The 15,888-nt window shown below is 41.1% G+C and overlaps 2 protein-coding genes and 1 long non-coding RNA gene across 3 annotated transcripts; 2 read left to right on the forward strand and 1 right to left on the reverse strand.

Annotated features, from left to right (window-relative positions):
• The first annotated feature begins 3,158 nt into the window (after positions 1-3,158).
• LOC109481589 lies at positions 3,159-5,167 on the forward strand. Its single transcript, XR_002140911.1, has 3 exons — positions 3,159-3,359; positions 4,489-4,524; positions 5,037-5,167. It is a non-coding gene; the product is annotated as an uncharacterized LOC109481589 (long non-coding RNA).
• Positions 5,168-8,256: 3,089 nt separating this feature from the next.
• LOC109481490 (melatonin receptor type 1C-like) lies at positions 8,257-9,201 on the reverse strand. Its single transcript, XM_019784070.1, has one exon. It carries the CDS (start codon positions 9,199-9,201, stop codon positions 8,257-8,259), a length of 945 nt encoding a protein of 314 aa, XP_019639629.1.
• Positions 9,202-12,616: 3,415 nt separating this feature from the next.
• Positions 12,617-14,739, forward strand: LOC109481542. Its single transcript, XM_019784127.1, has one exon. The coding sequence runs from the start codon at positions 12,766-12,768 to the stop codon at positions 14,722-14,724; it is 1,959 nt and encodes a 652-aa protein (XP_019639686.1). The 5' UTR covers positions 12,617-12,765; the 3' UTR covers positions 14,725-14,739.
• Positions 14,740-15,888: the final 1,149 nt, after the last annotated feature.

Consider the following 15,888-nt stretch of genomic DNA (forward strand, 5'->3'; position numbering starts at 1 on the left):
CCTACAAGGAAAGACTGGAGACACTGCGGTTGTTACCGCTCACGTTTAGGCGTGAAGTTGGGGTGATTATGTTATTTGTTAAGTCTAGAATTGTGGAGAAATTTGTTTCCTTTTCCACTAGACCAACATGCACAAGAAGTGCCAGAACACATAATTATGTTAACCCATTTTAGAGCTAAAACATCAGCATTCAGTCACACATACATCCCCAGGTTAGGCACTATTTGGAATAAGCTAGGCCCTGACCTCCGCGGTACTGGTGAGCGAGCAGCTCATCAGTCGGATATTATATCATTTAAACACAAACTACTCAAGGTCACCTACAACAGATTTCACACACATTACAGTCTTGACCTGCCATGTACTTGGACCACTTCTTGTGGGTGTAGTTCTTGTATTGTTTCTAGACCTCACTAAGTCTTGTTTCAACACTAAACTTTTTAGTCCCCCATACTTGAATTATGCTTAACCTTCTATATTGATATAGTGTATTTTTATACCTGTTGTTGTTTATGTTATTGAGTATGTAAATTTTGATGTTGTATATGTGTTTTTGTATGGGGGAGGGCAAGTTTTAAAGGTGCGTATGTACCTGTTTTGCCCTCCCTTATTCAAAATTGTTTGATATGCTCATTGATGATTCTTCTTGCGTGTTGTTTACAGTTAACACGTGTCCCAACTCCTGTTCCAACCACGGAAGCTGTGAGGGACAAACGTGCGTTTGTCAACGAGGCTGGGAAAAAGAGGACTGTTCCAGACACAACTGTAGGGACAGGAACGACTGTGGCGAATACGGCACATGTGTAGGACCGAACATCTGCAGGTGCAGGAATGGATGGCAGGTAGGCACGTAACATGCAATATTGTAACAATTACAATGAAAAATGGAAAGAAATTGTATTCCCAGATAATGGCAATACTAATTGTATCCACGTGTTTATGTGTATCTAAGGCAAATTTTGTTGGATGTTACTTTATCGGTTATGGCATCGGAACCCAAAAATTATATTTCCATTAAGGGCACAATATGTGCATATAAGTATCAGAACTTTTTAAATTGCAACATGTAATCACAAGACGTGGTGACGGCACACTCAAGTTTTTTTCAACTTATGTTAATGCCGCACCAACACAGGATACAATACAATACTCATTTTCACCTGAGGAAAGTCGTGTAAAGTACCTTTCCCAGGGGCACAAGATCGGTGGCATGTCAGGACTCGTACCCGGGACCTCTTGGTTCGGAGTCGAGCACTCTGCCGCTACGCCACACAGCCCTACATAAAACTGTTTGCAAGTGTATCTATGTACGAGTGCTAGGCTGTTTTCACCAACCTCTGACCTATCATGTTCCCGCACAGGCCCGTCCAGTTGGTTTAAAGCAAGTATCATGTCCCATACTGAAACAGTACAAAAATCTATTACTGATACAATATAAACCTCTATTTTTCTCCTTTGTCATATTCTGGCCGAGTTGGTTGCCCTTTTTGTTATTTTGTCTTTTATGACCTTATTTATCCACCTCTGCTACCGCAGGGTCGTGCTTGCACTGTAAGCTACTGTAACCGGTTCACCAGCTGTAAGTCCTGTACACGGGAGGTTGGGTGTGGATGGTGTGAGGAGAGACAAAGCTGTGAATCCGGGCTGTACAGAGGACCAGACGTGTTCCCGTGTAAGTCGTGGTTCTATCACGGCTGTTTCACCGTGGGGCAGAGGAACCGATGTTCAGAGGACATAGAGGTAAGTCTCCAACTTTCATACAGGTGTGCAGTTGTGAAATTAAACATACTGCATCTGAAAAAAAAATAATATGCATATTTTATATAATACTGAATGTGTAAGACCATCGTCTAGGTGTTAATATGCATCTTAAGAACTAGATATGCATCTTTACTGAAGTGGCATGAAAATGCTATCAAGCGGGTTAGCCCTTGATAATAGATCTACTAGTCAGGTAACCCTGGCTGTACATGGAATATGCTCATGCTGAAAAAAATAAACAATAATTGAAGAAAACATTCATTCAGTTTATACTGCACCCATTGCAGATCATTGACTGTGAAGCGGCATAACTCGCGTGGCTCCCCGAAAAAAATTAACGCCGCCGCCCCACGAGTCTGCGAAGGAGGCTTATATTTGGTTAGCACTTCTCAACAGATCGTTATGATTCGTTAACTCTTAGACTAATGCATACCTATAGAAGTTGTGAGATACTTTTTTCAGTTCAACTCACTGATTCTTTGAAACAGGCCTCCATATCCTGGCACCTCAAGCAGGACTCGACTGTAGTCGAGGACAGTGCAGGGTTGCATTGTTTTGATTCAACTACACTTCCTACAACAGAAAGAGCAACTTTAACCAAAGGGCATGAAGTAAAGACACCTTTTGACAGATCTACCCCCATTTCTACAACTGAAAAGTATGGAAGAATAACTACCGAAGGTAAGGTGTTACTCTTGAAACAAATTTATACATATGTTCTACATGTAAGGTAAAAAATAACACGAAAAATGATGGTACGACAGCGCCTCTTTTATCATCACATATAATCTTTATTATGATTACTATCAAGACATGTAATGATTGATATCGTTGCAGGGAAAATTTCACACTTTTGTTTGTTGCTACTATGTTTTGATGCATTTTTCTGACACATCCTATCATCCTAGTACCTATCGCAGTGAAAGCACGTTCCTTCAGAGGCATCGTGAAGATCGTGAATCGGGAATGGAAGGATGAACTGACGGATAAAACATCTCAAGAGTTTAAGACTTTGGCTGCAGAAGTCGAGCAAGAGGTCAGTACGGAATAGAAAATCTAAATATATAACCATCGACTTTAGTGCAATAAGCTTTGGCCAAGTTTTTTTTTCCAAGAAAGCTACTTCATATTTGGGTTGTACGCTCTTTTCCACAGCTGGAAGGTGTGTTCAGCTCAAGCAATCTTGGCGATACTTACGACTCTGTCGAGGTTGTCGGCTTTATTTTCGTAAGTTATTCTGTATGTACTTTTTAGATGTTTAGATTATCCTTCATGTCACAAGACACCAACCGTCACATGCTACATCCACTAGATGTTGCAGCGTAGCAATATGATTTTCATATGATGTTACTCGTATTTAAACTCGAAATTGTTATTTCGTCAATCAACCCTTAGATACATACTAATCATTAAAGTATTTGCATTTCCCCATGTCTTACTTGTTTGGTGATATTTCAGTCGCGGAAGCATTAAAGTGGACTTCCTTGTGCGTTTCAACTCACCCACACCCATTGCCAGCGGTGCCGTCCTGAATGTGCTGTCAGGAATGACAGACATCGGTGGTCTGCGGACAGATGGCACTGCCACCAGCATCACAGGTATTTTCATGTTTACAACATTGACTTCAAACCTGTATTGCGCAATCAGACTTAACTAACCTTCTGGGTCTTTGAATATAAACTGAACCTGACTTGACTGGATGCAATCAGTATGGGCATTGTGTATACTTTGTATATGTCTTTGTATATACCTCATTTAGATGTTCATGTATTGTCTCTCATTTTTTATGTGACAAATGGTACCCAATTCAGGGGGATGTAGTTATGCTCCCCCTGCTGATATACATTTGAAATAGTGCCATAAAGAAATTGAACATAATGATGCCACCCACCCATGTCAACAGATTCTAGAGCCGGGAGGTCGTCAACTTACCAACTACGACGCCAAACATTCAACTACACGATCCCACTGAGTCGTGTTGAAAGACACAGACAATCTTTCATTCCCAGAACTCTCAAAATCATGCAGCAGCAGCAGCTGTTGTAAAATTGAAACTCTTCTTCTGCAGAGTATTTGTTGGTTATTACTGTCTACTGTGCATTTGTATGTTAACTTGCTTTTAATGTATAAAATGTACAATATTTAAGGATATTATGATATTGCTTTTATTGTAATCTATTGATGCTGAATCTTAGACTGCTGTACATTGCAACACAATTCAGAAGTTACCCCTGCCATGCTGTTCTATCAAATAAAGTTTCAAAGTTTGTACATGTAAGCATTTGACATTGATTTCAAACACATAAGCAAATATCATCATTGCATAAAGGCAATGACTTTGGTCTATTTCTGATGCACTGCCCATATACTCCTTAGTATTAAAGAGACATTTTCCTGTTTACAGCTTGTGATTTCAAGTACTGAGAATTCAATGGAACCAGTTAAGTCGGGAAATGTTTACTTCAAAAACTGTACTGGATTTTACAATATAGTAAATAAAAGTCAGGTAGGGCAATTTCGGACTTAATGCATGACGGTAGTAACTTGAATTTCTGGACTTTTATGTCTCACCATTGTAAAATCCAGTACTGTTTTTAAACAAACATTACCCGACTTTACTGGCATTCACTACCATTGGTATATCCAATTTTTCATGCGGTATGGTTTATCTTTCAACGAGATTAAAATACATGCTCATATCTTAATATGCCCCTGTCCTATTTACAGAGGTGAACGTGGATGGAGAAGTGAACAATCTAGGTGGTGAGTCCGTTTGTTACAGTTACAGTTGTTGACCAACCAGGAGGAATCTAGCGAAGATAGACTGACACGTGACCTATTATATATTACAAATAAAGGACACAGTCATATGGTAGGGATTCAGATAGTCAATTTTTGAGTTGAAAAAATTTTAATAAAAAACACGTCACCAAATACACTTCTTATAATGTGCCAGAGGCTAGATGCGTAAATGAGACAAATAGTTTTATTATATATATGTTACTGTATATAAATAGTTTTATTTTATTTTATTATATATTACTACTATTCGGAGTGGCTTGATGGCAGTCAGGATGACTGTTAAATATAGCCACAAAGCATTTAGACAATATAATAGAACATGTTATGTTAACTTTGACTTAATATCACATACCTGCACGCACATACACCTCGCGTATTTATGCCAGGCCAATAAGATATTTTAGACTGGTGAAACTAAAAGAATGAATGATGTAAATGCTAAAATATATTTACCCTTCGTTTTTCACTTTCAGTATGGTTCCAGAACCCTGTCTACATCTTAGTCATCTGTGTTGGCGCTGTAGCCATCTTTATAGCTACTGTGTTACTGGTGATCCGCTTCACTTCAAAGGTAACGTAGCTGTCACAAAATCTAGAGGTAGATTACAACACACATAACAACAATAACTTTTTTACCAGAATAAAATGCCATTAGTCCTGTGAGAAGTTAAACTTGAACTAGTTAACAGTGTTCATAATATATTAAACTTCTAACAATTTTATGCTGAGTGACATCACATTTTTACTGTCAAATCTTCAGTTGCTATTACCGAACATTGTCTGCCATATAAAGTAACTGTGTGACAGATGTAGAATCGGATGAATAACAAACTGTCTCACTTTTCTGACATTGACAGAGACGCGCACGTCGTCGTAAGTACGCATTGCCCGATCAGAATGAGCGGCTTTCTGAGAATGCACAGCGATACACGCTGGACCCACAAGCATCGGTCTAGCAAGAACCCGGAAGACAGATGTACCAGAACCCAGTGTACAACATCGGCGATGAATGATCAATTTTCAACTAATGAGAACAATAATAATAGAATGTCGTATCTGTTGACGTGAGCTTGAATTGATACTTAGTTTGAATTTCAATGATAAAGTTTTTATGATTGTAATTAAAACGTTAGTGTATTATATATAACGACATAAGGACCACTTTTAACTATCCCAAATTTGCATTTTAATTTTTTTTTCGTTTTTGTAGTCATTGCTTTAAAGGCACTCTATGTAGTTTTTTTGACAATACAAAAAGTATATTTTTCATTCTTTTCTTTACATAGTACATTGACTTAACCCTTTAGTATTCCAAAATCATACTCCTCAACAAAAAATACAACATCCTTGCTCCTTAGAAGCTTAGAAAACTGTGAATGATCTTCTATACAACCTCTGGCCAAACCGCACATATGGTACATTGTATTGTCCACTGCTAGTGGTTTGACCTACATCCCAGTGGGGTGTCAGTTGATAGCTAACCAGTTTCTGAAATACCTAACCGTTTACCAGATTTTTTTATCTCTTTTGAAGGGATAATGACCACAGTTTGTTCATGCCCAACAAAATACTCCAAGTTGATAATTATATTCCTCCAGACCTCATGTGAAAGATATGAGTGTTTTTCTATCGAGGCTATATCTTGTCACATGTGCCCCTGTCAATCAAGCCTGGCATGCTGGGTCAATTAGCCACCCTAGGGGGCAACCCCTGTATGTTGTTGTTGTTGTCCTGAGCAAACCGGTGGCACCGGGTACCCAACAAGGACTGTTTGAACGGACAAAATATACGTAAAAAAATGTGAAATAATGACACAAATGTGTTGAAAAGTGATAGTAACTGTTAATAACACTGAAATCTAGTATAACTAGAATAATCCAAATTTTTGCGCAAAAAACTACATAGAGCGCCTTTAAGAATATCAACTATGAAAATGTAACAATCTGACCAGTTTAGAATGCATGTGTTATGTTTAGTTTTCCTTGTAATTGTGAATTGAAGGTAACGTTGGGTTTAACAAATATTATCAATAGTTGCTTGCAAACTTTCTATGCAGATCAAACATTCGTGGCTGTTGATAAAGAATGTAGGTAGAATATAAATACTGTATTGTGCTGAATCTATAACCATAGATTATCATGATGTACTAACAACCTTGAACATGAAATGTAGTGACAGAGGATCTGGAATATACCTATCTACAGTAACTTCATGTTTCTGTGTAGAATAAGAATCTCAATTTGGTTGGTCAAGCAATGTTATATCGATTAAATAGTAAACATATGTAAATTACTGTAACTTTAATAAACCAGGTTTGCCATTTGGATATATCATTTTGTACAGGTTTATTTGGCTTATGTTAAATTGGCGTTAAAGAACCAGTAATAAAATATAACGACCCTGCCCTGCCGATATAGATTTGATAACCTATACTAGCAGACTTCAGTATTGTCCTGTCAGCCGCAGGGCATATGGGGGAAAGCCTGGCTAAGACAGGTTTGCAACCTTTTATCAAGTTGCCAACTTTTTATCTACAGCTCGCTAACTTTTTATCAACAGCTCGCTAACTTTTTATCTACAGCTCGCTAACATTTTATCAACAGCTCGCTAACTTTTTATCTACAGCTCGCTAACTTTTTATCTACAGCTCGCTAACTTTTTATCTACAGCTCGCTAACTTTTTATCAACGGCGCGCTTTTTATCTACAGCTCGCTTTTTATCTACAGCTCGCTAACATTTTATTAACGGCTGGCTAACTTTTTATCTACAGCTCTCTAACTTTTTATCTACAGCTCGCTAACATTTTATCAACAGCTCGCTAACTTTTTATCTACAGCTCGCTAACTTTTTATCTACAGCTCGCTAACTTTTTATCTACAGCTCGCTAACTTTTTATCTACAGCTCGCTAACTTTTTATCAACAGCTCGCTAACTTTTTATCTACAGCTCGCTAACTTTTTATCAACAGCTTGCTAACTTTTTATCAACAGCTTGCTAACTTTTTATCTACAGCTAGCCAACTTTTTATCAACAGCTCGCCAACTTTATATCTACAACTCCCTTACTTTTTATTAACAGCTCGCTAACTTTTTGTCAACGGCTCGCTAACTTTTTGTCAACGGCTCGCTAACTTTTATTAACAGCTCGCTAACTTTTTATAACAGCTCGCTAACTTTTTGTCAACGGCTCGCTAACTTTTTGTCAACGGCTCGCTAACTTTTATTAACAGCTCGCTTACTTTTTATCTACAGTTCGTTACTTTTTATTAACAGCTCGCTAATTTTTTATCTACAGCTCGCTAACTTTTTATCTACAGCCCGCTAACTTTTTACCTACAGCTCGCTAACTTTTGAACTTCAGCTGGCTAACTGTTTATCAACAGCTTGCACCTAAATCTAGCCAACCTTAAGCTTGGTTGGTTGGTGGTCAAGGGAAGGTCCTAAATGTGTGACAGGGACTTTAGATATATCCGAAAAGAGTTTTGTCAGGTTGGTAGAACATAGGATATCGGTATTTTCTTTTGCACAACCAGTCTAGGTGAGGCATTACTGATTGTGTACAAGAAAATCCCAATATCATAGACTTAGAATACAATTTGTACCGTAAGGTACCGGTACTGCCCTTTATTTCTCACAGACGTTAGTCCATAGTTGTTCGTTAGAAATGATCTTGCAGATAATGACATAGAACCCTTACGTATCTACGCTGCCAACTGCGTTATTTCTCATCATGTTTCTGGCAGCCGAGCGCAAGTTCTGGTTTTTCCAGCCATAGAGAAACGGGTTTATAACTACGTTAGTCGAGTACAGCATAGAACCGAGTCGGAGAATTTCACTAGGAACAGAAACAGAGGAGACCATGTGCAAACCTACAATTAACGTAGACAGTAACCACGTCAAGAAAAAGAGGACGAAGATGACGAAGAGTGTTTTTGTCAGTTTCTCTTCCCTCTCTCTTTGCCGCTTGATGATTACGTCACATGTCTGTTCCTGACGTCGCCGTCGGACGTACAGGTACGTCTTGGCGTAAAACACGGCGGAAAGAACGGAGAGAACGGCGATCTGGCCGACCCATACCTTGACGAAGTTGACGTTGGCGGTGGAAGAGTTTCCGAGGACGATACACTTCCTGGGCAGCTCGTAGAAGCCCGTAGTCATCCCCGCGGCCTGGGAGACACCTACGAACGACACTGTGTACACCCAGGTCAGCCCGGCCACACGTCTGGTATTCCTATCGGAGAACAGCCGGTGGTAGTCGTCCGAAGACCTCGCGACTAGGACGTAACGGTTCACGGCAATGATGGTTAGGTTAACGATAGAGCACAGGATCCCAGTGATAGACAGAAAGGCCACGACTTCACAGACGGCTGTTGGAAGCGGCCAACCGTTGGCAGCAATGGCGACTACGTGAAACGGTTCTGTGCAGCTTACAAGAAGCTCAACCAAGCTGAGGTTAGCGACGAGAATGTTAGAGGAGTTTCGCAGCGTCTTATTCCTCAGGATCAGGGTAAGGATTAAGATGTTTCCAACGAATCCAAGCAGTGACAACACGCCCATGTAGACTGCTTCGACCCCGTCCAGTACTCTCCCATCTATGTTAGTTGATGTAGACTGATCTGTACCTGTATCCTTCTCCATTATAGCGCTCTTGTACCTGCATCAGTTCTCGTTTTACATCACGCTAAAGCATTTTTCAATGTTTCTCAGGCCTGTCTGGAGTTCTAGTAGACCGAAGTTCCCTGTTCCGATGTGTAATTGTAGGTACTTTGGACGGAGGAAAGTCCTCATCAGCTGATGAACAAGTCCAGTCCACGGCCGCCCGTCGACAGCCAGCCAGCCAGCAATGTTGTCAGAGCTCAGGTCACCTTCCGTGTCCCCAGCAGGTTCTGGATGTAGGTTAGGTAATAAAGCACGGTTGCCGCTGTCTTACTCTGTTAACCCTTGTCCTGTTGGCATTACTGGCACAATATTTTTCAATAAGTTCATGTCTTAATTAGATCATAGACCCCCATTTTTTTTGCCAGGCAGTGGCATAGTTACTTCCGCATTCCTTGCGTTTCACTGCGGTGTGATGCGTTGCACGAGAAATACCCCCAAATCGTACCTATACAGGGTGCTATATAGACGGTACTGTATGTGCCAAGCGACATATGTTGCGCACAGCAGGACAAGAGACCAACATTAAAAAAATCACATAATACCCCTGCCCCATATGGTGCACAATGTTTGTTTAGTGATCAATAAACTTATTTTTGACGCAATTGTGTACGTTTTGGACGTTTGGGGGAAACGTTCTTGTCATTTACCGCCAAAACGTCGGTGCTGGGTTTCAGTTTGATAAAATCAAGAAACATAAAACTGGACATTCAAGGGTTACTTATCTAAAAAAAGTTGTACGGAACCTTTGGCTACCTGGTTCCTGAAAATGACAAGAAGCAGAACGGCTAGACCTTACCTGACCACGGCCGGCGGACAAAATTCACAAACAACTGATCAAGGAAAGCTTGAGAAGAATTCAAAACTAAGCTTAAGCAGTCTTATTATGATCTCATATGAATCTGTGACGTATGAATTTATCTCCCAGATTATCCTGGTGTTAACATGATAAGGAAATGAGACTTCTGGTAAGAGCTGCTCTGACTAATTAGTATAGCAGACCTCATTAAAGTGGCATCATGTATTGATGTAATATTTATGCATCAAATATCAAAATTCTTTAATTGAAAAAATCTTCAGTTATTTGTCAGTTACTTCCACTTTGTCATTTAATTCCATTTAGCTTACTTTGTCATTTACTTCCATAATTCCATTTAGTGCAATTATATCACATTTTAGACATGCATGTTTGGCGCTAAAACAGCCCACATGAGGCACACATTTTAAAATACCAGAATGTACCTACATAAACATGGCTGGCAGCTGTGTTTCTATGTTTTAAACACACTCGTATGGTGTACAATTTTGGCACCTCCACTTCCCGAATCCCGAATAAGATTTACAATGGAGTAGCCTAAGGGTTGATTCAACTTACTTTGTATAGAAAATTGACTAATTGTATCGTCCTAATGTTTCATAATGCAGATTTAACACCTCTAGAGCTCAATCTTTAGTCAAACACAACAGATTAAAGCGCATGGAATTTCGATGGTCCTACTGCGGTCTGCCCCAACTCACCAAACAAACAGATATCGCGACAACTGATCACAATTTCCTGGAAGTTTACAGAGCCCCCGTCTCTGTTGAGTGATGATCGGTGTGGCCTGGTGTACATAGCTTCCTTGCTTCCTCTCACTAAGTACAACGTATTCATGCTAAGAATCCGTCAACGTAATGTATAAGGCAGTAATTTCATATGGACCGACAGACATTCACTAGTTAACAACTTACATTATTGGTATGAAAGTTCATCTGTTTTGGTATACTTCATTATGACAAAAAAAGGTTAAACGTTCTTTCCAACACTGAGTAAATTCGTAATTCTACTATAATCACGTGTTTCCGACGTCACGTCCCGGAAGCTGCAGTAGAAGGGTCCATTCCGTGGGCCGAAAATTTGGGTAAGTCCCAATTTACTCAGTGTTGGAAAGAACGTTTAGCCCTTTTTGTCATAACTTACATCATTGTTTCCTGTCAAACCAATTTGGAAATTATACCAAAAATTTCAAAAGTACAGATAAGCCGATTCTATAAAACCAAAAAGATGCTTATGATATTAATTTTTGACATGATCTATGATAGACTTACTGGATTAGATGGCTTTTCTACGTTGCCGTCTCAGCGAAATGGAAAGTACTAATGAAGCTTCTTAGATGAAAAAAGTCACCTCGAGAGACTGTATGACCTTTGTCTAAATCCGACGACATTATGGTGGGCAAGCGCAGGGTACTTATGACATGCTCCCCGTATGTAAACTTCAGCCCCTGTCATACATTCAGAACCTTGCCCTGAACAACAACAAATTAAGGTTGAATGAAGTTTGGGGACAGTCAGATCAGATTTAGACCACGCCTACCTTTTTTACGAATTAAATCAAATTTGAGTCTAATTCGACTGTTAACCACGCCACGACCACTGCTAACTCAGTCCCAACCACTAGCTAACCTCCCGTCCACACCTAGATGCTTTAAATGCTTTAAACATTTTTAAACATTTGCTAGCGCAGCGGCAGTATCAAAGAAGAAAAAAAGATCTATAGACAAGGCAAACAAAACATCCAAACCACAAGTTTCTGTTTGTATCTGTTCTAGGAAAAGCGAAATATAAGTTTTAAGTTAAGGTAGATGTCATCCGTAAAATTCAGCTTGTCTGGGTGGTTGCCTAATCCTAAGTCTCTCACAATCTGTTCTAGAACTCCGATCTAGATATATAAAAATAACAAGAGAATAGCCAAAAAGCCCTGTTACTCAATTTTGAAGTGGTGTGTGTCGAAAGCGTGAATGGCGTTCTAGGGACGTGTGCGCAAGGTATCCCCATACCAAATTGCAGGCAATTTGGATTGAATACCAGGGCACCAGATCCCAAAATGTACATTTTTTGCCTGAATTGGAAAAAAGCCAAATAAAACAATCCTAAAAGCTTGTATCCAAAAGAAAGTGATGATGCCAATTATCATGTCATTTGCCCGCAAAAATGAAGAAATGGGAGAGTGAGAGGAGAAGACAAACGAGGGAAAACAATATATTTCTGAAGTATAGCAATATATTTCAGCCATTCCAAGTTTTATGATTGAAATATAAATATTGCAAAAAGCCTCGGACAATAAAAATGAGCCCATCCTTACATCTGCTTGGAGATCATAGTACCCTCGGCCTCCACGCGCACGTTTTGCTCTTTGCACTCTGACGAACAAATCACCTGCCGTTGTACAAACATGAGACGGGAACAAAAGGGCAAAGATCTGGGAACACAGAAGGTGAGTGACCCCGGTACGAGCCCGGTGAATCAGACCGCTGTGACTACCTGATCTCTCCGGTGGTGATAGTGTGCCCGCCCGCCCAGCCTCCCGCTCAGCCCACGGTAGGGGTTTCAATTATTCGCCACGAAGTATCAGAAAGACAGGCTACACAGATCGAGTGCCAGAAAAAAAAAACTGAGACTGAAACACTCCAAAGTCGGCCCGCAGAGAATGGTCCCAGGGTTACACCAGTACGAAAATATTTCGCATCTCTGCATTTGCCCACTAGAGTCGCGTATGTAAAAACTATGGCGTACAACGTGCTACTGTCTACACATGTCAACCGCCGCCGACTGAAGAACGTTACACGAGGACTGTGCATAGCCATAGTCTTCCTTCTAGGGGTGTTGGTGTATATCCAGTATCTCATAGGTCTAAATATACGTACTAACGTCATCACTAAAGGAGTAGTTTACTCGTTCGGAGAGTGGAGACGGGATGATATGGTGGCACCAACCACTGAATTTGAAACAGTCGTCTGCAAGCAACCACATCTAGAGTTAAACCGTCCTGAAATAGCGCACTGGTTCCACGATATCAACCCCTTCACCTGCACTGGTCGCGACGACGTGTTCACCATACAAGATGGCGCTGTCACAGTCGACATGGTCAAAGTTCACAAACACATCGCCCCGGAGTTCGACAAGTGCCAACTTTGGTCCTTCCACAGAATCGACGACGAGGAGGCTGTATTCAGAAACAAAGTAGAGGAGAGGGTTGTGGACACGAGTGATTCTGTTCGGCTGAATTTTAACGTCACGACTGACTTCTTTAGAGTGAAGTGTGGAGAGTTCGAAAGGTATTTCTCTCACATCTATCCAAACCCAAACTTGCTGGTACCACAGAGTCGCCCCGTTTTGAAAGTGAGCCAGAACCCCTTTCAAGACGTCAGTGTGTTGATGCTCGGTTTCGACTCGACCTCTCGTTTAAACTTCATGCGGAAATTGCCGAAGGTTTACGACTATTTGACAAAAAAAATGGGCGCCGTTGTGCTTCGAGGATATAACATAGTAGGCGACGCGACGGCAGGTGCATTCATACCTATCCTCACAGGCCACACGGAGGCAGAGCTACCGAACGTCAAAAGAAACACGGAGAATTCACAATTCGTTGACGTGTACCCGCTTATCTGGAAACAGTACAAGAAGAAAGGATACGCTACCCAGTTCGCTGAAGACATGCCCGGTTTTGCCGCGTTTAACCTACGTTTAAACGGATTCAAAGAACAACCCACGGACCACTACATGCGGCCATTTTGGCACAAAATAGACGAAGGGCCCACGTTTTGCTACGGGTCCGTTCCAAAGCACGTTATGATGTTTGACTACCTGAAGGAGTTTCACCTGGCGTACGAGAGTTCCCGGCCACGGTTTGGGTTCACTTTTCTCACTCAGATCAGCCACGATGACCTGAATATCATCGAACTGGTACAGCAGGATCTATTGAACCTACTCTCAGGTCTTTACGAGGAGGGGCATTTGGAGAACACAATTCTGGTCGTCTTTAGTGATCACGGTCCAAGGTATGGAAACATGAGGGAAACATTACAAGGGAAGATAGAGGAAAGACTGCCTTTTATGTCTATTGTACTCCCGGATAGCATCAAACGCAACAACCCGAAGGTCTTGAAAACCTTGCAGCAAAATTCGGACAGGTTGACCACACCGTTTGACATGTACGCTACGTTAGCTGACGTTATAGGACACAAAGATCCGCACCTACCTGCGCCTAACGGTCTACCTCGGGCGATCAGTCTCTTCACAAAAATTCCCGCCAACCGGACTTGTCAAGACGCGGGGATTGAGACGCATTGGTGCGCCTGTCTGCAGTGGAAATCTATTCCGCCAGAGGGCAGTGTCGCCACGAAGGTTGCCAAGTTCTTGGTTGCACACATCAACGCCCTCATCAAGCCCTATATGAGTCTGTGCCACCAAATGTCGATCGTAAACGTGACCCATGCCGAGGCGGCTGAACCAGATAACCAAAACGGCATCACGTATAGAGATGTACAGATCACAGTAGAGACCACGCCGGGACGGGCACTGTTTGAAGCGACTGTTCACATCACGGAAAAGCTCGGAAACGACTCCATGACTGTTACTTCAGACATCAGTAGAATTAACAAGTATGGGCATCAAAGCGACTGTGTCCTGAACACGAATCCAGAACTTAGAAAGTATTGCTTCTGTAGGGAAGATAAACATTGACCACTACTTGCCTAAGAGAAGAAGGAAAACCAATTATGAATTTCACGAAGAAAACGCAAGCTTTATTCACTGCAATTAACGGGAGAACAAATTATTCTATGAGGACCAATCGCAGGGCTTTTGAGAAGTATGTATTTTGTGAGGCCAAAATCAATATTGCTATATAATGCTCACACACTATTTACCTCGCCTTACTGTTCCCAATCTGCAAAATACAAAACTTCACGGAGAATTGTCGCTCATGACTACTTGTTTTAGATAAAGATCACAGTTCAGAATATGAATTCACTTCAAAATTGTCAATGGAAAGTACTGTTTGCTGGATCTGTGTCAGTATAGCCGATATAACCGACATTCGGCGTAACACACCAGCTTCGCAGGCACTCGGCTCGGCGGCAGCTAGCTATATGACCCTATATCACACCGAACGACTTGTTACACTCAATCTTTGCACATTTACTACAGTGTTTAGAAGACATATTCAATACCTAGAATTTTCATAATAGGAGGCTGAACATTTGGGGCAAATATCTAAATGAAGACAGGTACCAGACCATTTGGCATGTGGTTATCACTTTGATACAGGGAAATGGTCTGAACTGGATTCCAAATGCCGTCATGTTGGTATTTGGGCGGTATTTGGGCGGTATCACCTCATGCGGTGGCCAAAGGTACTGCAGCCTCGATATCTTTTATCACAAATCAAGATTTTATTATCGAAGAGTCACCATTCTGGATATTTGAATAGACGTCTCAATGCACAACTCATGATCGGATAATCATATATGATTTTGTAACTCTCTATCCGCACTATTTTTCAGGGGGAGGTTCACTAATGCTTTGCAGACCCACTATTAAATTCGCTACTAGACCAACTGTGTTAGGGGGAGGTTCGCTAATGATTTGTAGGCCCTGTGTTTGATGCTCTGCAAGACCTACTGTGTCAGGGGGAGGTTCGCTAATGTTTTGTAGGCCCTGTGTTTGATGTTCTGCAAGACCAACTGTGTAAGGAAGGGGGAGGTTCGCTAATGTTTTGTAAACTCTGTGTTTGATGCTCTGCAAGACCAACTGTGTCAGGGGAGGTTCACTAATTGTAGAGCAACTGTGTCAGGGGAAGGTAACTAATGTTTTGCAGGCCCTAGAAGTTTCATGCCCTCCTATCCC

Source organism: Branchiostoma belcheri, unplaced genomic scaffold, assembly GCF_001625305.1.
Source record: "Branchiostoma belcheri isolate BF01 breed outbred unplaced genomic scaffold, Haploidv18h27 scaffold56, whole genome shotgun sequence".
Classification (NCBI taxonomy): Eukaryota; Metazoa; Chordata; class Leptocardii; order Amphioxiformes; family Branchiostomatidae; genus Branchiostoma; species Branchiostoma belcheri.